Consider the following 25,174-nt stretch of genomic DNA (forward strand, 5'->3'; position numbering starts at 1 on the left):
GCTGGGGCCGCAGGGAAAACGTCATCTTTCAGAGGTTTTAATGACACTAATTGCTGCATTGAATATTGATACTTAAAATTTAACTAGTAGTAGCATCTCAGCGTACTATAGAATTCTTATTTTACTGATCAGATGCCATATTTTTTCGATTTTGGTGAAGGAATGTTTCCAGGCAAACTTGCTGTATTTTACTGTGTTTAATAATGTGCATATTAAGAAGGTAAACATAGCTCATTCTTCTCTTGAGGTAATTTGCCTCTATCAGAGAATTTTTACACTTCTAAGTGACTAACTGCTGCCCAAACCTATACTGGAACTGTCTTATATTATTGTAAGATAATGTAATTGTGGTTCTCTAGTCCTTCCAGGTCTGTTTACAAATGATGTAGGGTTTGTACAGAGACATTCTCTCATTAGCCAGCTGCTCTAGCTGAGGAAGAATCAAACTTTCAAACAATTTGTGTTCCTGAAAGATTCTCTGGTTGTTTTGTTTCGGTGGTTTTGCTTTGTTCTTATTCTTTGACAATGTTTGATGATCTGACAAAAGATATTGCCACTCATATACAAAATAATAAAAGCCTCTGAGGTAATAGAAGTTAAGGGTAGAAGTCACCAGCTCTTAAGAAGTAGTTCTGTGGGCTTAGATCAAAGAAATCCTGTATGGGCATATTGGGAAGAGAAGACGTCTGTAACCACGTCTTGTTTGTCCATGAGGTGTGTAAGACCTAGATGATAAAGTTAAAAAAATGCTACTTTTCTGACTTGGAGCAGGAGCTCAGAGGTGGTAAGACTGTAAAAAAGAGAAACCCGAGAGGTTGTTCTCTTGGGCTGTCTTCTGGTGGCTGCCCAGGCCAAGGCTTTGACTTTGCTGTGGCCTGAGGGCCACCAGCGAGCTACTGGGTAGGCACCCTCATGCCCCTTGTAGGTCATCGGGTCTTGCTGTCAACACAAGAGAGCACTGAAAGCTTTTTGGAAACCGTGAGCACTTCTTCACTGGTGTGGAGCTTTCCTCTGGCTGTTTTGCAGGTGAGGCAGCTTTTTGGGAGTGCCGTGCCTGCTTTCTCTCCAAAGTTTCCTCTGGCAATGACCAAGTTGATGGCAGATGAGAGGCGGTCTCAGCTGAAGCAGTACCTTCAGAATGGTAAGGCCTGATTATAACAAACTAATCAGCTTTCATACATCAGGCTTCAGCCTTTGAGGATGTGTCAACAATTGTGACTGCAGGGTGCTTTGCCTTCTGTACTGAGCTAAGTAAGGTTGTATCCAAAAGGCTGTGGCCAAGTGTTGTGGCCCTATCCAGTTTGATTCACTAGCTCTAGAATAGCAGCATATAATATTTCTCTAATTTCTGAAGTGGATGCCTTTCTGCAGCTTTCTCAAAATACAAGGCTGCAGTTTCACACTAAACTTGAGCCACCTTGTCCTTCTGGTGGCAGCCCGTAGTCTGGCCATTCTGTTCTGGATCAGTGAGCTGGGGCACCGTCCCTGCTGCTTCACAACTGCTGGAGCTGACACGGGGTCAGGTGTGAGAGCTCATGGTTGGTGGGTAGCAGAGAAAGGCAGAAAAGACGGGCACTTGGACTGGTAGAAGTGTAATATGGAACTGGGCTTCCATTCAAGGGTTTCCAGTCAGACTTGTAAGAATTATAACAAGATAGGAGTTTGTAGAAAAATTGAATCTCAAATGTTGTGTTATAAACTGGGTCTGCAAGATCCCTAGAATGTCTGATGAGTTTTGCATAATCCAAGAAATAAAAATAAAAATAATAATAAAAAAAAAAACAACGCCAAACATTTCAACTACCCAGAAAGAAAGTTGTGTGAGGGGATGAGCTTAAAGAGGTTTTGTAGCCTCTGGCCTCAGATACTTGGTGTCAAGACTTACAAGACAAACTAGTCTTGAAAAAATCTTACTTAGTGTGATTGTTTTATCTTTTTTTACTTGAATATTCAACAGTTCCTTTTAGAGTTACTGGCCATGAGTGACCATGGAGTTACATGGCCAAGAACTTTACTGTAGTCTTGCTCTGGGAGAATAGCAACATTGTATGTATCTTGCACTGTTCATGGCTTCAGTGATTTAACAACAGGCCAGTAAAGGTAGCTGTGCAGAAACCAAAGGATGAGTAAAGTAGCACCGACTGTTTAACCAACAGCTGTATTTTATACATCTTGTCTTTAGACAGTAGCCATGTTTTTCATCTTTTGGATAAGTTTGTTTTCCTCCCTCCCCGTTTTCCTCTTGTTTTTCAGTTACTTTGGATTCAAATATTACCAATAGTGATGTTTTCAGAGGCTTTTTCCAAAAGCTACAGCAGGTAAGTTTTGGTTTCTTTTTCAGTCAAATATTTTCTTATATGAAAGAGTTGAAATTATATCCTACCTCCCGAATCCAAGGCTTCGTTTGCTATCTTCCTTTCCTTGTGTTCTTAGCATATTGGTATGTCTTGTAAAGCAGTGAGTTCTGATGACAGAGTGTGGTCTGTGAAGCCTGGGTGACAATAATAGTATTGCTATTGTTTTGTCCATATACAAATTTGTTTTTCACATGGAAAGAACTACTTGCTTTGTTTTTATATCCTGTGGCATATCTGATGAATCTTTTGCCTCTAAACCATTCCCAGAAGAGTCTTTGTGAGAGCTCAATAGGAGGATTACACACATTCTTGGATTTTGCAACTGTCAATGCTTTTTAGTAGTGTCAGTGCTTTGGACTGATAAGTGTATTGATGACTGCTGTGAAAATGTCATGTTCTCTTATCTTGCAACTGTAGTGATGGGCAGAATCTGGCATGTATTTGGGTTGTTGCAGCCTAGGTATATTTTGAAATCAATTTTAATGAAGTCCGTGATACATATAATCATTCTTTGGCAGGGATGCGCAGTGGGAGGAAGAGGGGAGAAGAGAGAATAGACATCATATTTTGAGCGTATATACTATCTGCTATAATGCTAACTTTGTCATAAATGTAAAATCAGGAGACAGTCGTGACTCCCAAAGGACTCTTATGTGTATGTACCCCGTTTTGCAGATGGTTGGAAGCTCTGCCTGTGCTACCTGGATGCAGCCTGACTACAGGCAGACAGCTGATGAGTTCAGTTAGAGGGATGTGGAGCTGAAAGTAATGAGCCCTACTAAGAAAATAAGATATTTGCCTTCTCCTTAGTCCTCACCTAGTGCAGCTCCTGAATTGTCCATTTGCTTGCAGCCTGGGTGGTTCTTGCTTGTGTCTGACCGCACAAAGTGCCGTGTGTCCTTCTGCTTCCTTTCCGCTCTCTCCGGCTGCTGTGGTCCTTAGGAGGGCAAGAGTGTGTTGGAGCAGGGGGGTGCAACATGACTCCCTCCAAGAGCATTTTCAGGGAGAGGATGCTGCTTCAGTTTTCTGGGAAGTGCTTGGCATGCTGCTGGTGCTGCTGTCAGCCCACTTGAGAGAGAAGGGAAGTTTTGAAAGACCAATTAAGTTTTGTGCCTCGAGCTATTGGCTTGCTATGTGTGATTAAGGTATGGAAGGCGGGTTCAGAAAGGCTGTAGAAAATAGTGTGAAGAAGTATTCCTAACAAATTCTAGAAAATTTTTTCCTATATACTTTGTAAATAAAAGGATACAGTTTATTTACAGTCTCTTACATTCAAATCTGCTGAAGTGCTCAAGACAGTAAATGAAAAGCCTCTTTCTGATTAGGGAATTCTTTTGTGAGAAGCAGTCTCTCTAGTTGTGAAACCATGCCTGCTATAGCCCGAAAGATAACTCCCAGCAATTACTGCTGAGTCTTAACTAGTCTTGATTAGATTGATAACAGGTCTGCTAAAGAAAGTTAAATCCATCAGGAATGCCTGCAATTTGCCCTCAAACACCACCAACAGTCTTTATGGCAAAGTTCTGTCAGGAAATAACTCTTCAAAATGCATGTTTGCAGTGTTTAAACATGGTTTTTGTCATACCAATATTGTGGATTACTTTTAGCATTCCATCAGAAATAATGTTGTGCATTTAGATTTTTCTCTACCACAGGCCCTTTTGGTAAAGAGAAGTGACTTGATAAGTACCTGTACTTAATACTTACTTGATTTACGGTTATGTACGTGTGTGTGTCTATTAAGGTATGGGATGGCTGTGCTGACAAAAGCAGTCACTTATTTTGTAGAGTTTAAGGCAGGCACTGAATGACACCTTAAATATTAGTGCAAGGTCAGTACATTCTCAAGACAAAAAATAAGCCCAAATTTTTGTTTCACAGTACAACAGATTTTCACCCACGCTGATTAGGGTTCCTGCTTGACAAAGTCAGTAGTTTGCCAGCTCTTTTTGTTTATGGTTTCAATTTACAATGGTAGTGCTTACATAAATTATTGCTTCATAATGCAGATATCAGTAGTGCTTTGTGTTCTTTCCTGATGGTAAAGAACAAACTCCTAAGAGAGATCAGATAACTTTGTGAAAGGCAGGAGTGCATCCACTGACATCAGCTGTGCACAGTGCCATTAATTGGTGAATAATTGGTGAATGATTGGCTGAATAAGTATTTATTTTGGCTATTAAAGAATCTCACTCAACAAACTTGCTTTGTTGTGCATGTTCCTGTACTTGTGAGATGTTTTATGGCAGAGTGACAAAATTTCTGTCATTGAAAGACATGGAGTGAAGTTCATCTTAAAACCATCTCTGAACTGTTCTTTCCTTCTCCATTATTGGTGTGTAGGCAGCACTTGGTGTCCTACACATTGCTTAGGAGTGAAAACATAGTTCAGCTTTCAGCATTACTGCTACTTAGTGTTAAAACCAGGCATTCCTCCAGACTTGCTCTTGTTTATGTTATATTGCAAGAGGGATGATTAATGAATGAGGAATGTGTGCTTTTTGTTGTTGATGACATGAAATGGCTGTGACTAGTCAGTCTTGGCTACCTGAAACAAGTTAGTGCTCAGCTGTACAAGCAACCTGGCAGGTAACGAGGGAGAAGCAGCAGAGGGACCGCACTGCAGGTGGTGATGAACGGGAAGCAGTCAGTGGCCTACTGCCACCACAGCTATTTACTGAGCACAGATCTGTCTGCAGGTAGAAACAGTGCAGATTTTATAAGAGAAACATTCAGCTTTAATAGAATGAGAAGACAGGAAACCAGAGGTGAATGAGATTGCTAGGCTGTATATTTTTTTTCTTAAAAATTCTACTGCTGGCTTTTTTCACCTTCACTTCTACCTTTAATTGAGAGAGAATAGTAGTCTGCTAGAGCTTGCTCGATTTCTTGGCTTGTCTTAAAAACAGCAGTATTGAAACTTCTAGCTGAAGAAATTTGTACATGTCACTGACTGAAACAGAAGATGCAAAGGAAAAATCAAACTGAATTTAAGACCTTTTTGATCCTTGTCCTGCATTTTCTTCTGAACGGGGTTATGAAGGGTGTGCCAAGACCAGCACTCCCTGGAGTGGGAGTGCTGTGCAAGGACCGTGGCTTTACTGCAGCTGCCTGACAGTGTTGGATGGGACTTGTCTGTATCTGCACTCAGCATCACACCAGCCAGCTGTATCACTCTGATCATATCTAACAGGGCAAACTTTTCAAGTGTGGACAAGCCCAAGCTGGTTAACCCCGCTTTCCACACCCCTCTTTTTGCCCAGCACCTTCACCTGTTGCATAGGTTACGATTTGCTCCTTACCCCAGGCATGCTCTGGCTGTTTCCCCAGCAACCCAGTCTCATGAGCAAAGCTGTCAGGGGACAGTGGGGCTCCAACACATGGGGAAGCAGCTTGGCAGAATGGATGCTTTGCTTGAAACAAACATTACTGGAATATTTACCAACACTGCTGTGTAGCAGAGTTGAACAACCTAACCTGTAACCCCTCTGGCCCTTCACTCTTCCAAACTCTGCAAACTTGGCCAGTGACCAAGCTGAAGAGACAGATTCAGTATATGCTCTATTACCTCCAGCCTCTAAAGACAAATGTCACAGTTCTTGCAAGGAAGTCATTAACAAGATGAGACTGTTGTGCCTGTGACATGTCTTTTCCTTTTTTGCCAGATGAAAGATGGTATGAACAGGTACATACATCCCTATCAGTCTCATTTTAATGCAGCTCATCTATATCCTTGAAGGTAATGTGAGATCATGGTCTGTGTGTCAGGTACCCATGGAGTAATGTGGTGCATTCAGGAGGAAGCTGTGAGGACAGACAGTCATGCGTTTATGAAAAGAGTAAGATATATTTCCTCGCAGCAGCAGAGGTTTTGCATTAGGGATCTAGGAGGGTGACCTTTTCTAGTCTGTGGTGCTGGTAACCAGCAGCTTTTAGCATGAGCAAAAGGATGTAGATGTTGGTGAAAGGACAGATGAAAAGTTTCTGATTACTTGAGCAAGTAGAGCTAACAGGTATCTGATAACAGGCAAAAAGCAGTATTCTTCTGTGGTCCTTCATCAAAAGACTCCGATGTGGTTTTTCTTCTGAGGAGCAAGCATGAGGCCAAGGACTGAATACCATAAGAGAGCTGTGGTGCATGTGCTGTTCAAAGTGTAGGTAAATCATTACCCAGAAACCTACAGATGTTACCAGGAATCAAAGCTGGTCTGATCATGGGCTGCATCTTCTTGGATAGAGCCCCTTTCTCTGACCATGCAGCCTCTGCTTCTCTGCACAGTTGCACATGCTTATCATTGTGCATTCAGTGGAGGAATGCACACTCTATATGCACTGCAGTAACTCGCCAATATGTTTGGATGTGTATGTACAGAAACAGAAGTCGGGCTGAGGATCTGTGATTTCAGCACTGCTCTAAAATTGTTATTTCTTTCATATTAAACCAGGTTGGGTTTCTTATTTATGAACATCTATTTCAAAAGTGCAGCTGGCCAGAAACCTGAATGTCATGTGAGAAGTTCTCATACTTTCAGACTTCTATTGTGTGCTGGCTGGGTGAAAGGCTTCTGGCATAGGAAGCTTTGAAGAATTGTAATTCAAGGATGTCTGTTTTATTTTTGTTTCAGCATTAAGATGCAATTCAATCCCCTGACCTGCTGTTCTTTTTGAAGGTGATGTAGTAAGGATCCTCCATTCTCACCCTTTTTTGTGGTCCATGTTGCTTAGCTGAGCAATAAATCCATTGAGAACTTGCAGGGGGTTCAGAGTGGTGTAGACTTCTGTTAAAACAAAATCACTCAACTTTTCTAATGGAAAACTGGGAGGGAAAAATATCTATAGATATTTTTTATTATTTTTTTTTCTTCTGTGAGGGAGCTATGTAAGAGGTATCTTATTTGGGGGTTCGTGGTTTTGTTGTTATTTTGGCTTGTTTGTTTCTTTGTGTGTGTTTTTAATTGTTCTTTTCATAAGACAAAAAAAGAGAAAATCCCTTACCAGCTCTGTATTATTCTGTGTTCTTATATTAATGACTGAGCTGTGCTTCAAGCTACTGGGGCAGGCCACGTGGAGAGTAGGCAGCAGTTCTCGATGTTTCAGGAGATTTTACCACAGGTAATAGTGACAGTGTTAAGGCAAGGTTCAAATAAGCAGTATTAAGGGACACAATAAAGTGTCCCCTGTCTAGTTACATGGCATGTTCCCTCAATTTTAAGAGCAAAAATGTAGGAAATTTGAAAGGTACTACTGAATGTGTACTGTTGTCAAAATAGAGGTTTTAATGTTGGTGCCTGTTTTGAGTAGATGACAGTGACTCTACTGCTTTTTCCAAAACAAAAATAGCAGCTTGGGAGAGGACCTGAACTTTTCTGACCCCCTACTGCAAATTTCTTTCAAATGTATTCTTCTGTAATTTTTGGAAGTGGTTGGGATTGCCATGTGCACTCACTAAATAGATTATCAATAACACCAATAAATGCTCTTCCCTTTGTATTTGTGTTAAACTTATGCTGGATTCTGTTGTGTTATTTTAGGGACACGTCTGTATTTGTGTTTCGTCCCTTAACACTGTCTTCTCCTGCCTTACAGGCTGCACTGTTTCCTCCTTTTGTTTTTATGCAAGTAGCTTGGGGTTTTTTTTAATCTCAACAATGCTTTTCTGATGAGAGGCTAAACAAATATTTATAACACTGAACAATATGTGGAGTTTCTGGCATGGACAGTTCTGCCTTCTGGGGTAAAAGCATGTGATAAAAGGAAAAAATCCCCAAACCCAACAGTTTCAGATAATTCTTATTCTTTGGTTTGCTGTGTCATAGCCACATTAGGAGAACAGCAATTAAAAGCTGCAGATCAGTAGAGAATTTGCCCCCAAGACCATGGAATGAAGCTGTGCCTATAGTCCAGTAGAGTCAAATAAGAGAAATTAAAGCAGCTTTTAAATTATGACTATGGAAGCCACTGGTGTAAGTATTAAACAGTGATACTTAATGTGACCATTCTACATGGGACTGAGATTTTCTTTTCTCTAATGCATCTTTTCTTGTAGATCCTCAAATTAACTTGCCTACTAACATGTTGCATGATGTTACAAGTGTGTGCTTTACTGCTAATCTGGCTGCGTCTATCTTCACCCAACAGCCAACAAATCTGGCTTCTGTATTTAAATTTTCCTGATTGCATATCACCCCTGTATTCTATCTAGACATAAGATTTTCTGAGGTCGCGTGCTGTGAAGCCTGTTTTCTCATGACCTAAATGCATTTCTTCTTTGCATCTTCTCTCTGTTTGCAGTGGCTTTGAATCTTGGGTGCTCCCACTATGCCAGTATCCCAGTAGCAGTGGCTCTGGGGTATTAAGGTACCATCACCTCATGATTCTCACCAGAGATTTTCCTATTTATAGGCACAGGGGTGCACTTTTTTCCTTCTGGTAAGACTGTGGCTTTGAATACTCACATGCAGCTGTTTATCAACCTCCTCTTATTGGTGTCTCTGCTTCGTAGGACAGTAACTGTCGTTCCTACAGATACTGAGACACTAAGTAACCTGTGCTCACCTTAACATCGAGGTGACCCCCCTCTAATTCTGCAGTATCTTCCCACTTGCTGTTCTGCATATGTTGTTGAGTTTTTTTTTCTATCACCTGCAAGCTTTAACAGTAATTTTGGTAACTTACTGTTTAGAAAACAGTATTCTCAATGGTTTATTTTACTAAACAGGGAAATGGAGCATCAGCATCTTCAGAAGGGGTCCAGCAATGTGGAAAGCAATAAAACAGTGTTCTGTTTCTATCTAACAGGATACATTTAAGATCCAAACCCAGAGAGCCTTTCTGGATGTTTACCTCGCCGATAGCAGCAATATTAGACTTGATATCCAGACATCGGACACTGCAGAAAGAATATTAGAGATAATGGGTTTCTAGAATTGTGTTGAAATTTTCCATTTGTGAGAAGTGGGCAAAAATTAAGATAATTTCAGTCAGGAAAGGTTAACACTCCCTATTTGAAGACATACAAGAATGTCTTCTGTGTTTTTTGAGGGGTTTATGGTAGCGGGGTGGGGGAGGGCATTGCTGATTTTTGCAGATGACCTTTTTTGGTTTTTATATTTGTCCATAACTTATCTCTTCTTAATGTTATGTGCCCTCTGCTTCTATGGCATTTGGCTGTCAAGTTCAGGTTTCCTTCATATATGATAGAATCAGAAAATACATACTATTCCTTTGGGGGGCACATTCTTAATTAATCCCTGCTTTCATTTAGCATAGTGTGGGTGAAAGTGCTTGACCACTGTAGTCAGAAATGGTCTAGTCCTGGCTTCTTTCTTAGCTGGTGCACTGCTGTTAAAACTTACTGTGCAACTGCTATGTCTTGTTTTCCTGTGTGCTTCTCCCTGCACTTGTTTCGTGTCTCCTGATGTTTGCTGTGAAGCTGCTTCCTTTGCAGTGTTGGTGCAGCTCTAGCGCTGTGGCTCTGGCGTGGCTGTAACAGCTGGTGTCATGTGTAAACAACTGCTAGTTACATTTTGAAACCAGTAGCAACCAAATGTTGCTTACAGAACTGGCTGGCTTGTGTTTGAAACTTTCAGCTGGGGTTCCCTCCTTGCGCCAGGAGAGGAGAAGCAGCAGCAGCTCTGCGTGTTTCGTGTATTTATTTGCAGGTGTGTGTGCATGAGGGAGGCTGAAGCTCAGTTGCTCCTCCTAATCTTAACAGCAATAACAAAGCCTGTACCTGCCAGATGGGTGCTCTTCTTTGTCGTGGGAATGGGAAACTTCCTCTCATCGTACAGAAAATTGTGTACTGTATTTCTGTTGTGCCTTTGCAATCTGAGTTTGTGGAGGTAGTTCTCAGCTGGCCACAGGTACAAGTGAGCTGAACTGTGTATTCACCCTCCCTCCTCAAGCTGAGGTGTGTTAGTCTGGCCCCAGAACACACGGTGTCTGTGGGTAGTTACCACGTAACCCCTCACTGGCTTTGTTCTGCCATGGAGTTTGCACCACCTGAGGCAATGCTGGGACCAGGTCTTCCAGGGGAAGGTAAGTGCCGGAGTTAGCCTTAGACCCTGCAACAGGAGACTTGTGGGGTGGGAGATGCTGAAGGTAAAAAGTGTTGGGGGTGGCAAGGAGGTAGGAATTTTGATTTGATGAGAGGGAAGTAGGTGCTAATAGGGTGGAAGAGGTAGGGAGACATTTTTAGATAGGAGACTTGCATAGGGACATTGAGTAAGGAAAGGGTTTGCTAATATAATTTAAAAAATACTAATAATTTGGGCTTGATAAACTTTTAAGTTTTGCAGTGGGTCCTGGTAATTTCCAAGACAGACAATGGCGTTGTATGTTGCTTTGTATAATTGCATTTATAGATATTTAATGTTCATGTGGCACTTTAAAGAATCAATGATATTTGAAATGCTGCATGCACAGTTTCTTCTCTTGCGATCTTAAAGATGAGATAGGACTTTTAGGGATTATTTAGCTTTCATCATTGTAAATGTGTTACCACATTCACTGTAGATTTTGCAACTGTCTCCCTAATGTCCTAGTGTTCAGGCAGCATATACCACCTTGTGTTCTGATCCAAGAAATAAAATCTGTCAAAATCCTACTGAGTCTGAGATCTGTGTTTGACATTCCTGCGAAATGCCATCTGGTATGCTTGGTATTATGCCACTAAGGGATAACATGTTGAAGCTCTGGCTAATTTCTTAAAGTAATTTGTGGGGACTTCTTAGCACAGAGACAAACAGAATGAAAAATGGTGGTGCTGATATTCACTTTATCTTTTGTGTTTGGACTTTGAAACTTTCTTCCATCATATGTGGTGTCTGAACTGAGTGTGAGACAAGTGATTTTTATGCTCTGCTGCCCTCTCCGGTAACAGCCCTGATATTAACAAGTATAAGCAAAACCTCATGGACGTGTTCTTTAATTTTAACTTGGAACAATTCTTCCCAAACTATATTTAGCTTGATATTTTTTGGTGCTTTTTTTTCCCCATGCACAAATCATGTGTGCTTTTTAAACCAGCCAATACTGCTGGAGAGAACCCTCCTGAACTGTGGCAATGAGCGAATTGACCATGCTGTCACTGTGACACAGAGCTGGAAGTGTTTCAGGGTTGCCACCCTTTGGAAGAAGAGTGAAGGCCAGTACTTCCACCTTGTGCTCAGAGAAAGAAAGTCCAGCTTCTCTGCCCAAAGCATGACTCCTCTCTCAGGCTGCACAGTCTGCCAGATTTGCTGTGACAGGAGTGTGTTCTCAGGGGTGGAGAGTTTTCTTATGGTTGCCCCACCACTTCCCTGAGTGAACTCAGGAGATTATGGTCGCTGCAAAATTTAGGAAAGCTCTGGTGGCACTGTGTTCTTCTATGTTATGGCTTCTTGAACTTATGCTTTGATTTTTCAGGACCTAAAACAGAACAAGACAATTTCCCCAAGCTGATTCACTGTTTTTTGTCCTCACCTCTGCCTGATTCTTCTGTCCATGCTATCCCATTGTGCAGCTGGTCCTGCAAATAATTTCTGCATTTTTCTGTTGGTGCTACTTCTACCCTCTTTCAGAAAAGATGTAGAGAGACCACAGCAAACTAAAGACAATCCATATGTCAAGGTGGATAGGATTTTTTCTCCTTATGCACTGTCAATAATGAAAGCTCAACAGAGCTCAAGTCTGCTCATGTCAGAAGCCTTCACGCAGAATTGTAGAACCCTACAAGTAAGACTGGTGCTTTCAGTAAAGGGGCAGAACATCTAGATATTTCCTAGAAAAAGCAGAGAACTCTCTCAGCTTGGAAAACACACAAATCCTGTAAAAAAATGTATTTATGATGCTCATGAACAATGTTGTTAGTTCAGAGTATACAGTGCTTACTGTACAACAGGATTTGAGGTTTAGTAGTAAAGGTCTGGAATAACGTGGCAGATGCCTTGCATTAGAGAATACTTAAATGCATGGCAGAATAGAAAACATTTTCTATTTTATTACATTTTTGTGTTCCTTTGAAACTTTTGAAACTCCTCACAAACTGAAATGCTGCAATATGGGAATGGTTATATTTGCTTTTAAATGGACACTTAAATGGGACAGAAGGGAAAATTTAAAACCAATTAAGTTACATTAACAGGTACTGAACATTTCTTCTATATTCATGCTAATGGATAGCTCAGCTTCTGACCTTCTTTATTTTGAAAGGTTACGTTGTACAAGATGGAGCTATCAAGAGAATTAATAAAGTATTTTAGCTTATTTTTCTTTCAAGATGGTGATGATGGAGCTCTGTCTGGTAAGTTTTACAAGGTACTTAACTTAGCCTTCCCTTGGAATTTATTTTTTTTTAATTGCTACAGTGAGTGAGCCTGAACAGAGCTTGCGTGAGCGTGCTGAGGCTGAGAACTCGTCCTGCCTAATAAACCCCTCAAGGCCTCTGCCCACAGGGCTTGGAAAGAGGGGCAGGGGGGAGCAAAGTACAGCAATGAGTCCTGTGCTGCAGGGGTGAGACTTTCACATATGTCCCTTTCAGTTGACAAGATGTAGCAACTTTATCACATGAGAACTTCTGGATAGGCGTTTAATCAGATGGCCTTACCTACATAAAACCGTTCTTAATTTACAGATCACATGCTGAGTTGAACAATGGGACAGGAAACTCTTTTGTTATATTTATAAACAACGTCTGCGGCTAACTTTCCTTAATATCATTACAAGTTTCCTTTCTTAGCTGATAGAAACTTAATTGTAACCATCATGGTACTGAGTGAGCCTCAAATCATGGTTGTGAGTCTCTTTATGGTCATACAATGTGAAGGGGCTTTTGTGTCCCTGTTGGCCTGATGTCCCGTTTGGGCGGGTGTGTGGATGGGGCCGGGTCCAGGCCGGGGACCAGGCTGGTCTCAGGCCACGCCAGGGAAGGGAACAGTCTCTGCTGTTGGCCGGAGCGAAGCGAGGCATTGCAGCCTCTCTGCAGGCTTGACAAGTCATTTTGCTTTTTTTCAGTCTTCCCAATGGCATAAGGATGTTAATGCTCTTCGGAACCTTTTCAAGGTGAAGGTCCAGTTGTAGATTTGGAACAGGAACTCACTGGAACAGGAACTTTCATGTCCGTGTCTTGTCTTATTTATCATTCCCCTGCCTGCTTCGCTCAGGCTGCGAAAGGTATCTGAGTACTCAGAATCCCTGGCTGTTACTACATCTCTAACGTGTCTGGATACAACAGATTTTATATGCTCTTCCACTGCAGTTCCAGATGGATTTATTTTGCCTTGTATTGTGGTATAATTAAATACACAGGAGAATAGACAAGTTTTTCAGTTGATTACATTTCTATGCATATTTGATATTCCTCATAAATACATCAAGTTCAGTTGTAACCCACTGCCTAAAATCACATGTTAAGTGTTCTGCTGAATTGTGGTATTGCCTTAGAAATAAATGTTTCCAGACTTGGGCCTTTCGACATAAGATTTTTAAAAAGTGCATAGGAAAGCAGTGACCTCTGGAGAGTGACGTGCTTTTCTTGCTGTGCATTAGTTACAGGGCTCTTGCCTGGTGTTGCACTCAAGAAAAGCACAAGTCCTGGAAGTCTGCCATCCACATGTCCTTTAAATGCAGAAACATCTATACTGCTTAGCTGAGTTTTGAGGGAAGGACATTGCATAAGAGTGTGGTTTAAGGGAGATATTCTGAAATTAACGGAGCTATATAAGTTTAAACTCAGAAGTGAGGAAGATAGCTAACCTGTCACCTTACTTTACCCCAGAATTTATATTGGTTAAGTTTTTTTTTTCTCCTCCAAAAGCGCATTGCAAACCGGCACTAGCTGATCTAATGCAAGTACCTGGACTGTTTCACTAGATTTCACCAAATGTCTCTGTGTTTTTTCTTTTCCCAGTGGTGAAAAAAGTGGCAGACTTTGAACTTCCTTATGAGTCTTCAGAGCATGAAAGAGTTGCACTGTAAGCTTGGGATCAGAAAGTGGTGAGCAAGAAGCCTAAGAGAAACTACCAAGATGTGTGATGACTACTATATAAGCAGAGAAATATATCCCTTGAATAACTTGGTTACGAAGTCTTCAAACCTCAGCAGCTTGACTGTTTTTCTCTGAGGCCAATTTGTTATTGGGATTGACTGATTTCTGTGGCCATGTATGTTTTACATTTTATCACTGTCGTATTCCTGAGGTATCCTTTACTGCAGCTAGCTTCTCTCTTTCAGAATCTATAGAGAGGTGCTTTGTGGCTCCTTGCCTCCTAATTTTTATACCTGCATAATGCAGTGACCACAAATGGGAATATAACTGTAAACAAGACAGAAGAGAACTCTGAGTTCTGAGTTGCAAGCTGCAACTCTGGGCAGAGATGGATTATTTTCTATCTTAAGTGCTTGTTTCTATATACTAATACACAAAATACCTGAGGCCATAGTTTGAGCATTTATTTTGGCAAGTGGCCTGGCCTGAGCAGCGATGCACTCTTCCCCTTTCATTTGCTCACACCCTGGGCTCTTCTTAACTCATGCTGGTAGAACTGTGTGGGCAGACACGGTGAACTGGACTGGTGAGCTAACCTGGCCTAAAAATAAATTGCTGGCTGTTTATTTATTTGGTTTTGCTGGCCTATTCTTGGCCTGGATCAGTCCCCCAGTCTTGTTTGCTGTGCAGCAAACAGTTGTGCTGACTTGTGGGCAAGGATAAACCCCCGGGACAGGGAGTCTGGTGCCAAAGTCGCTTGTCACACAGTGCCCTGAGGGTGCAGTTAGGCAGTAGAGCTGAGCCAGTTTAATTGGCTCACTGCTGTGGTTGTGGTCTGGTCTCCTTCTCCCTACAATGAAAAAGAAAAAAGGGGAATATTTTTGCATGTTTAGTGATTTGCATTGACTGCGTCAATGTCAGAGCAAGGACCATGGTTGGGAGCAGCAGAGGAAGAACAGACCATGCCTGTTGGTGGCAGTGAGCAAGGCTGCTTGGCTTGAAGCTACACAGAAACCTGTTGTTTCATACTTGCAGCTTGTCTGGTTTAAATCTACTGGGCTAGACCTTGGCCTCTACAAAGCTTTCTCTGTTTCGCTCTGTGTGCCCTTATAAAGTGGAGAAGCTAGCAGCCTAATGAAAGCACTGTGTGGTACTAAGCTGTGACAAAGTGACTATCTGAGTAGATACTTCTCCAGCCAGCACTGCGCGAAGCTCAGAGGTGGTAAGTGGCAGATCCTGGGTTGTTCTGGGCTGCAGGAGTGGATCAGCCCTGCAGTGTGAATAATAACAGCTGTAACAGCGATGGAGCCTGTGCTGCTCTGTTTGTGCTGTCACATAGACCTACCCAAGCTGCTTGTCAATAAAATGGCTCAAGCTAGCTGTTGCAGCGGGGCATATGGATAACTGAATATTTAACTTGCTTTGCCGCTGTCCAGATCCGATCCTGCAGCAGTTCAACAGTGGCTGGTACTGCAGCTGCTGTACCCAGCTTGGAGCTCGGTCTGATGTGTCAGCACTGCAGTGTGGCACTGCCTGCTCCCAGAGCCTTGCTGACTCTGACGAGGGCAAACCCTTACTTGCCTAGGAAAGAAGGAGGAAGGCTTTAGTTCTGAATTGTGACTTATGTTTGGTACCATCAAATTCAAAGTGGAGAGACTGAATAACCTGACTTCCATTCTGCTACAATGGATAAAGAATGAACATAGTACACACTTTAAGGGCACAACTGGTGTTTGGTCGGTGGTGTGGATTTTTTTGTTTTTCTGTTTGTAATGGGATCTTTCTGGATTGGGCTCCCATTATATTTAGCTGAAAAATCAAAATGCCATATTTAGAAGCATATAGTAATATTTTGTTACTTTTTTTTCCTCTGGCATGGAAAAGGTATATGGACCCTTCTCTTGATATGCTGCTGATGGATTGTAGAGCTTCGCTGAATTTGCTATATATTCAGGTAAAACTGAATAGTCTTTGGAATTTTAAAAGCTAGCTTTTCCACATTATTTTTTAAATTATTTTTTACCTTTTTTTTTAATTACTCTTTTGTACGAATTCTTGAAACATTTGTAAATGGTTCCTGTTTAACACTGCTTTGTTGGGCTTTTCTAAGTGCTGGGTATAGCTGCTGTTGATCACGTCTTGTTTTTCCCAAACTCATACACTTAAGATTTGAACTCACCTATGTTTTCTACATGTGAAAAGTATTGCACAAAAAGGACACATTTAGGTGTCTGTCCACTCTGGTTTTATGTATATGTATTTATCTGAATATCTCTATGTGTAGGCACTCTGCTATAATATGACAGCATTTGTATTCCAAACAGTAGGTACGCTGAGTTTTAGTAGCTTTGAAAACTGTTAATTCAAGAGGAAAGAACAGTGTAGAGTGAACTTGTCACAAAATCAAAGGACTTAAAGAAAAAAATAAAAGCACCCAAAACCCAAACTTTGTGTTTGAGTGTTTGTGTGTGAAAGTAAATACATTTTTACTGACGTATTTTGCTATTTTAAAAAATTCTTTTAAGGCAATCCAGGAAGTTAAGAAGAATTGAGTTAAACCAACAGAAGGGCAGATGAAAGAACTTAAATTTCTACAAGAAAATGCAAACAAAGTAAAGGTAATATGGTATTTTAAAAACAATATGAAGAGATCAAAGGAGTGATTTTTTTTTTAAGCAATGATACTAGAGTCTGTAACTTTAAAATTAGGGTATGGTTTTGTGGAGTGGTTTGAGCTGGAGGCCCAGATCTCCCATCTCCTGGTCAGATACTGGAGCCACCAAATAGGAAAGGAGGTTCCCATCTCTGCTGGCATTTTAAATCACCCCAACAGAATGACTTGGATCCCTTCTATAAAGAAGTTTTTAACTGTGAATCCTAGTTGTCTTTATTTGCTAAACTTGCGCGCAAAGGTTTGTCATCCAGTTTAAGAAATCAGATGGAAATTCAGGCTGCTGGGACTGCTGTTCTCAGTATTTCTTACTGGTTAGTTTTATTTCTTCCCATCATCATATCTGATAAGCATCCAAAAGACTCAGCTCATCATATCCAGTGCTAAAAAAACCCCAAACAATCAAGTTTCTAAGTCTAGACTGTGAGAGTTGTTCTCTGAATCAAGCATTGACATACTGTGGTCAATCTGTGTCCTTCCAGGAGAAAAAGTAGTAGGAATCTGAAAGATTTGCCTTACAGCTCTTTTTTAGGCCTGCCTTCCCCCCCTACCCCGCACCAGCCATTTACTAGATTTCACTTGTCTTCACAGAAAATTGCTTTAGTTCTGTCTTTTTGGTGCAGTTTCTGGAGCTCATTCAAGAAGTGTAGTTCTATGGATATGTACGGCTTGATCCTTGCATCCAGAAGAAGGCTGCTCAGCTGACATCTGTGTTGGGAATAATGAGATTAACTGCTGCATAAAACTGCCTACTAACCAAACCAAAGAGGTCAGCTTCAAAATCAACCGGTTAAGAAGCTGGCAGGTTACTTTTCTTGTAAGTACTGATTTTGTATCTGAATTCACTTTCTCTTCATGAAAACTACAGCTGTCGGGGGGAGGGCAGGTCTCAGGGGAAGGAGGTGATCTGTTTTAAATTCCTGCGATCTGGTCATATTCCTCTTCAAACTTGTCCTGAAACATAGACATGAGGGAGAAGTGTTTTACAATGAGGGTGGTGAAGCACTGGCCCAAGTTGCCCAGAGAGGTGGTAGATGCCCCATCCCTGGAGACATTCAAGGCCAGGCTGGACGGGGCTCTGAGCAACCTGATTGAGTTGCAGATGTCCCTGTTCCTTGCAGGGGGGTTGGACTAGATGAGCTTTGAAGGTCCCTTCCAACCCAAACTGTTCTATGATTATTTCCTTGGTGGCCTGTACAGCAGTAAACCATCTAGCCTTACTCTGCAATGTTTTCACCCTTCCCTGGCATTCCATGTCATACTTTACCTGCCCCTGTGCTTTCCTGTTAGAGGCAGAGTTGGCAGAGAATTTTGTGTGGGAGCAAAAGAACTGCTTTAGCCAGCTTTATACTTGTAGAGACTCTCCCATCCTACCTCCCACTTGCTCCCTCCCCCGGAAATGTTCTGGTACAGATCTTCATCTGGTTTATTTATATACTGTATAAAATGAACCTGATTGACTAATTCTGATTTAGGGCTGAACACCTTAATGCTGTTCTTAGTTGTTTCTTCTGTTCATTGGTCGGTTTGGGGTGTTGTGTTTTGTGTGGGGGATTTTTGGCTGTTTTTTCTGTTTTGTTTTTGTTTTTTCCAGGGTGCTACAAAGGATGGTGATGAAGATGCTCTGGAGCTCAGATTTTAGTACAATGATTCAGGCACATGGCAGTGGATAATTTTATATGCAAAACAGGTTAGTTTTTGGTCGTTTTAGGAAAGGGTCAGAGTAAAAAATAATCTTACAGCCATAGGGGATCTTCAGAAATGGTTAGTCCATCTCTACCAGAGTGCAGCAGCTATGCTTTCAAGCAGCTTAGCCTAGGGACAGAGTTATCTGGGGACAAGCATTTGAGTTTCTAGCATAAGGGGAAGATTTTTTTTTTCTCCATTGAAAAGAAATGTCTAGCACTTGGCAACAAGCCTGGGATGGAGTGTGGAAGGGTGTTGTTTATTTACTGGACTCAATAAGTATCCAAAGACATTAACTGATCAGACCCACCTGAGGTCAAGGGCTTCCATTTTCCACAATAAATTTTATTGTTTAAATATAAGCCATATTAAGACAGGTTAATGGAGGGTGTGAGTATGTGGCATCATAAGTATCTTTTACACATAAATAATTCTTAAATAAGGTTTTGTAGGGTACTATTCCTCCCACTATTTTCAGGCAATTCTTTAAAGAGAAAGATATCCAGGAATTCATCCATCTGTGGTTATGCTGCCTAGCAGATAATCTATACTCTGTAGTATCAAAGGCAGAACCAGTCTCAGTTTAGGTACAGAGCTTCTATAAAAAGTATAGAGCCTGTTACTCAACTGCTTCTCTTGCCTCTGAGACCCACCCAGCAGCAGACAGGCTTTGCCAAGCAAAATCAAAATGCTTAATTTCTGACACATGACTTCTGAAGTCTGGGGTGATGATGCACTTCATACAGCTATTTAGTAAGTGTTAATTTCCTGGCACTCTTAAGTTTCATGAGATAATGAGTCATAAGCAGTAAGCTTTGTAGTTCCTTTGCTGTTGGAGAACAACAACAAAAAAATTAGAATTACCTCAGAATTTTAAGTCTCCTGTGAAATCTTTTGGGGTTGTACTTGATGTAGTTGACTTGCTGATTAGAAAACCTGTGTCCCACTTTCCTCAGAAGTGTGAGGAAGAGCTAAAGGCCAGAAATGTGCTACTGTGTGGATGAAACAAGGGTTTGATCCAAGAGCCCACTGCAGAAAATGGAAAGACTGAGCGCTTTGGAGCTTAGTCAGAGACGGCTCCCCCCTCCAGCAGTGATCTTATAGGATATTTTGTCTGATTCATCTCTTACTGCTTGATGCTCTACCTGAGATGCTTCCTTTTGAAGAGGAAGCAGTAGGATGCACCTCCTAGGCACAATTCAGACCTCAAGCCGGGCTGCATCATCTCAAGGAGTTGTACAGGCTCATCAGAGAGCACAGGAACGAAGAACAACTCTACCCCTCAGAGAGGTGACTCCGCTAGATACCCAGTGTGTGGTATGAACGTGTAGCGCTCCATTAAAGTTAACTCATGTGGCTGTGAGCTGGTCTACGAACAGTTGTGGCCATCTTGTGTAACCACCAGGGCTTTGATTTTCAGCAGTGCTGTGTGCCTGAGAACTCCAGCTTGCTCCATTTGTTGTTTTTGATGCTGATAGTGCCGTGTTTGATGAACCTTACTCAGCCTTTGGTGTAATTTAGCAGCCTTTAAGGTAGGAACCACAGACAGATAGAGAGAATAACTTGCCTCACAAAACCAGTCAAAAATTCTTATTCTCTACTCAGATCAGTGCCGTGAGGGTTAGTCATGCTGAGGATGGGCTTCAAGCAACGGCAGCTAGTTCTGTGCACTGTAAGGGTGTTGTTAAGCACAGAGTAAAATTAACTGAATTAGGGAAGTAATGGTTCAGTAAATTGTAATTTTGGATTGTGATTTTCTCGTGGAGGAGGAATGGAAGAGTCAAGTACATCTTTTAATAGAAGAAATCAGAATGTTCTCTGGTTTATCCTCTTTAGGCCTTTTTGCTCAGTAGCTGCTTGAAGAAAATTGTTTCAGAACAGATGATGAAGGCAGCCAAAGAAGGCCAAGAAATGGTGAGCATGTGTGTATGTTAGTATCTGCATTTGTATTCAAAAGAAATAAGTCTGCTACTCTATCATTCTTTCAAATGTGCTGAGAGAGGTTCCATTGAGGAAAAGGTTCTTGCATGTTCCAGCATTTCAGTACAGAGTTAATTGACTAAAAACTACATTTTTACTTAGTTTTACTGAAATAATATTCTGAATGTTAAATATGGTTTATCATCACAGTTATAATAATCTGTTTTGCATCTTCTCTCCGTGACTTTAATTTTTGCTGCATATGATAAAGGATATTTGTGGCATAATTTTTGCGTGTTCTGCACTACCCTCTTGTCTTCATTTCTGGCTTTTACTTTTTCACCACTTCACTTGCTTACTCCATCTGCTGCAATGTTAGGCCAATTTGAGGTCTGTGACATTCACACTGAGAAACTTTTTGTTTTAAACAGAAGTTTTAATAAAACAAAAATCTGCTTTGTAGCTAAAATATTTCTGCTCTTTTGTGTAGGCCTTTATGGATGAAAATATGTTTAGATACTTGTTATTTTTAAAAATTATTTCCATCATTAATAATGCCTTTGTTTAACCTGTTGATATTCAAAAGTTTTGAATGTCTGCTAACTGAAAATTTCTGAAGAGAAATAAGGAACGTGTGTGATCTTCTAGACCCGTGCTGATTACAGTGAGCAGTGAGGCAATTAACAGCATGTCATTTCATAGCTTTAAGCTATAAGTGATTCAGAAGAAAAAAACAATTTTCATTTTGGAAAAGATTTGGTGTTTCTAAGTTTATTTGTAACTTAATTATTAAGATGAGCATTCATTACTTAACTGCTCAGCTATTGATAGTAGTCAGGTAGCTTGGACTAAAACAGAATGATGAGAGAAGGGTAAATATGCCAGTTCTTTTCCTACACTATTTCCACTGGGTTTAACTGAATGCTGATTTGCTCAGTGTATTTTGTTAGAGTACTTGGGGGAGCATTTAAGTTTTAGAGTAAGTTTAAAGTTTTCAATCTGTTTAGCAGATCAAGATGCCCAAGTCCGTGAAAAACAGTAAGAAACCCAGCATCCAACAGAAGCAGGTTAGTGAGTGTCTCCAAAATGTAAATACAGTGTGTCTTGCTTGCTAGTGGTGTTTAGCCCAACCTCTGTTTTTCTGGTTATGCAGACTACTAATAAATGTGGCAGGAACTTCTTTGGATAGGAAAAGGAGTTAAACTTGAATTTTGGAAGAAAAAAGAGGGCAAGAAATATACATGAATAAAAAATTTAGTTTGGCTTTAATGACAACTTGCTTCATTTTATTTGCTTGTTGCAAGTATTCTGAATGAGACATTTGAAGTTTACAGAAGGCCAGAATGTATACAGGTATCGTGTGTATATCCATGCGCAGCTGTTGATGTAGTTTATAGCCTATACTTGGATGCTGCACCAAGATTGTTCATGTGTTCATTTTTCCCTGTAGCTGGGAGTTCTGCCCACATAGAAAATGTTACCTATCTATACATATACATTTCTATCATGTAAAAGATGCAATTCCAAGTTCATTTGCTGAAATCAGTATTCATAGCTAGTAGTTCCTGAATAGCTGAATGGCTAAAAGATGTTGCTTTTCCAAGTCATTTGTTGAATATGAAATAATGGAAAGGGAATAATGTAAAGTGAATTAAAATGAATACCTCTATTATGGTGTCTAATTGGCCAAAGGGGAAATATTTCTAAAAGAGAAAACCAAAATCCAGTCTGAATTCAGAAAAAAGTAATGTTGCTATATCTTCAGAAAGAGCATTAAGCACAATCACTGACTCATTTTCAATAAGCAAATTGATTAACCCTCGTGGTGGGTTTTCTTGCCCCTTTATTTGAAGTGCTCTGTACTTGTCACTGCCAGAGACAAGATTCAAGATTAGGTGGGGCCTTTGCTCTTCACAAATAATTTGTAAACAATAATAAAGGAGACAGCACTTTCTGAACAGACTTGCATCTGTGATGAAGTCTGAAGGATGTGGTTCAGTGGCCTTGCAGTGGTACAACTTTAGCAAGGACTAAGTTGTGTGGCACTCCGGGGCTGAGGCAGCTGTTCTGACTCGAACATGCTTTAAAATACATCCTTGGTTGTGAGAGGGACTGTGAATGCTCCTTCTGAATTTTTGTGAGGGGAGCAGCTTTGGACAGGGCAACATAAACCCACCGACCTAATCAGCTGTGTTGTGCTGGTGCAGTGTTGGCCTGCTGATGTGAAACTTGGTGAAATAAGAAAATCACAGCTGATAATTAGAACGGAATTGTTTGATAAAGCAAGTCAATGTACACTGTTGCGTTAAACAGTGATGGCATGGTGTGCTGTGCCTCATCTTATGCAGCAGCTTTAAACTGGATTAGATCTTCATGCACCAAGCTGTGTTATTAGACAAGATAATCGATCACAGAATCACAGAATGTCAGGGATTGGAAGGTACTTCAAAAAATCATCCAGTCCAGTCCCCCTGCCGGAGCAGGAACATTTAGATGAGGCTACACAGGAATGTGTCCAGGCGGGTTTTGAATGTCTCCAGAATAGGAGACTCCACAACCCTCCTGGGCAGCCTGTTCCAGTGTTCTGTCACCCTCACTGAGAAGAAGTTTCTTCTCAAATTTAAGTGGAACCTCTTGTGTTCCAGTTTGAACCCATTACCCCTTGTCCTACTGTTGGTTGTCACCGAGAAGAGCCTGGCTCCATTCTCATGACACTCATCCTTTATATAGTTGTAAATATTAATAAGGTCACCCCTCAGTCTCCTCTTCTCCACGCTAAAGAGACCCAGCTCCCTCAGCCATTCCTCATAAGGGAGATGCTCCACTCCCTTAATCATCTTTGTTGCCCTGTGCTGGACTCTCTCCAGCAGTTCCGTGTCCTTCTAGAACTGAGGGGCCCAGAACTGGACACAATATACCAGCTGTGGTCTCACCACCATATACAAGGCTTCCCTTTAATATTCCTCCATTTCTCTTTGGAAGACACTTGAAAAATGTATTAAAAGTGTATCTTTGCACATTCGCAGTTGAAAAAGTTGTTTGAGTTGAGTCTTCATAATTTTGCCATTAGTATCCCTAAGAGTCTTACAAGTCTTTGCTCTGAGTTGGCAGAAAGTTTGAGTTCTGTCCAAAGACTCTGAAAATGTACACCAAATATTTTCTGCTGACTCATGAGATGAAAAACTTAACTTTGGTTTTCTTTGTGATCCTGTAGCAGTATCTTGATACTACTAGATCAGCATAACAGCCTGTAAATTCTTGTTTGAATAATTTAGTGCAGCAGTAAGATTTAGTAGGAAAATTGAGAACAATCTTTTGAATTGTGATTAAAATCATTTAACTAGTATGCAGTAGGTGGACTTTGCAAATAGTGAGGCTGTGCTGTACAATGTGCCTGCATCCAGGCAATTTTGCTGTTACGTCTTTCAGAAACCTTTTAAAAAGCTATGAAATAACTTCCACAGGGATAATCTATGCAAAATTTGGTTCCAGTTTTCTAATGCCTTAATGTTAGTCATTGCAATATGGTTGCCATAGCTTTGTGATGGACCGTTTTGGTAGGGTTTTTCAGGGCATTTGCTTTACAAATATATATCAAAATGCCATGTTGCAAGAGGCAGAAGAAAAATCTGTGTCATAAATTTTCCTAGTACAACAGAAAACTACAGATACATGCAATGTAAGGGTATAGTTTGCCTGCTTATACCTTGGGTGCTTATAATTTGCCTGCTTATACCTGTCAGATGACGTGGTGGTAGGAATTTTCAGACAGTACATGATAGCCTTTAGGAAAAGTAGAGTTGAAAGATGGTTTTTTTTGTAGGTATTATGGTTAAAGAATGTGTGATTAGCAGTAGTCAGTCTAACTCAGAAGGCCTAGCAGGCAGGCAAGTACCTCTAATGCCAAATAACACCGAGGCTGGCACATTTGGAACTGCCATTCAATCTGTACCACATTTACTACATTGCAATAAACCTTAAGAGCAGAAACAACTCTTCTTGTGTCCTATTCCAGCATGAAAAACAAAAAATAAATCTGTCATTTGTGCACCTGAATAGTGTTGTGTCAGATTTTCTAGCTAATGTTTCTATCTATAATTATTGAAATGCACATACTCTTAACTGTTTATTTGTTTCACTGCTGGTAGTGCATTTGGGTTTTACATCAAGGAAAAGATTTTTGGTTATGCCAAATGAAGATTCTGTATTTGAGAAAATAAGAGAAGAGGACTTGTGATTAATTCATTTCAGATACTGTCTCTCAAAATCAGTTGTCCGGGAATAATAAAACTGTTGTTGAAACCTTGGATTATAAGGGCAAAAAAAAAATCTTCAGTGTAATTCCTCTGCCTTGTTCTTAATGGTGTTTATAACTGTGGCGAGACAGTTTGAATGGGTGCTGAGAATCTGGCAGCATCTTGCATACATGCTTTTTTGGCTTTTTTTTCCCCAGATTGAAATCATTGGGGCAGAAAGGGGCAGGTTAATTAGAAATGGTGCTACCATGTTAGAGGAGGAAAAAGTATTTATGTATCAGTTTATGTCCTGGTTTTGTTAAAAACAAGTTTCTCTTTC

The 25,174-nt window shown here is 40.7% G+C and overlaps 1 protein-coding gene across 1 annotated transcript; it reads left to right on the plus strand.

Moving 5' to 3' along the window:
* Positions 1-660: 660 nt before the first annotated feature.
* SNX31 (sorting nexin 31) lies at positions 661-24,836 on the plus strand (the record flags this gene model as incomplete). Its single annotated transcript, XM_080339641.1, is given in 18 exon segments — positions 661-714; positions 1,027-1,141; positions 2,254-2,318; positions 9,156-9,266; positions 12,549-12,639; positions 14,245-14,276; positions 14,281-14,330; positions 16,207-16,276; positions 16,848-16,871; positions 16,875-16,940; positions 17,617-17,640; positions 17,644-17,671; positions 17,674-17,810; positions 18,588-18,632; positions 18,636-18,683; positions 20,516-20,593; positions 21,607-21,670; positions 24,748-24,836. Coding segments are annotated over 18 exon segments (1,191 nt in total).
* Positions 24,837-25,174: the final 338 nt, after the last annotated feature.

Source organism: Nesoenas mayeri, assembly GCF_963082525.1.
Source record: "Nesoenas mayeri genome assembly, chromosome: 2".
Classification (NCBI taxonomy): domain Eukaryota; kingdom Metazoa; phylum Chordata; class Aves; order Columbiformes; family Columbidae; genus Nesoenas; species Nesoenas mayeri.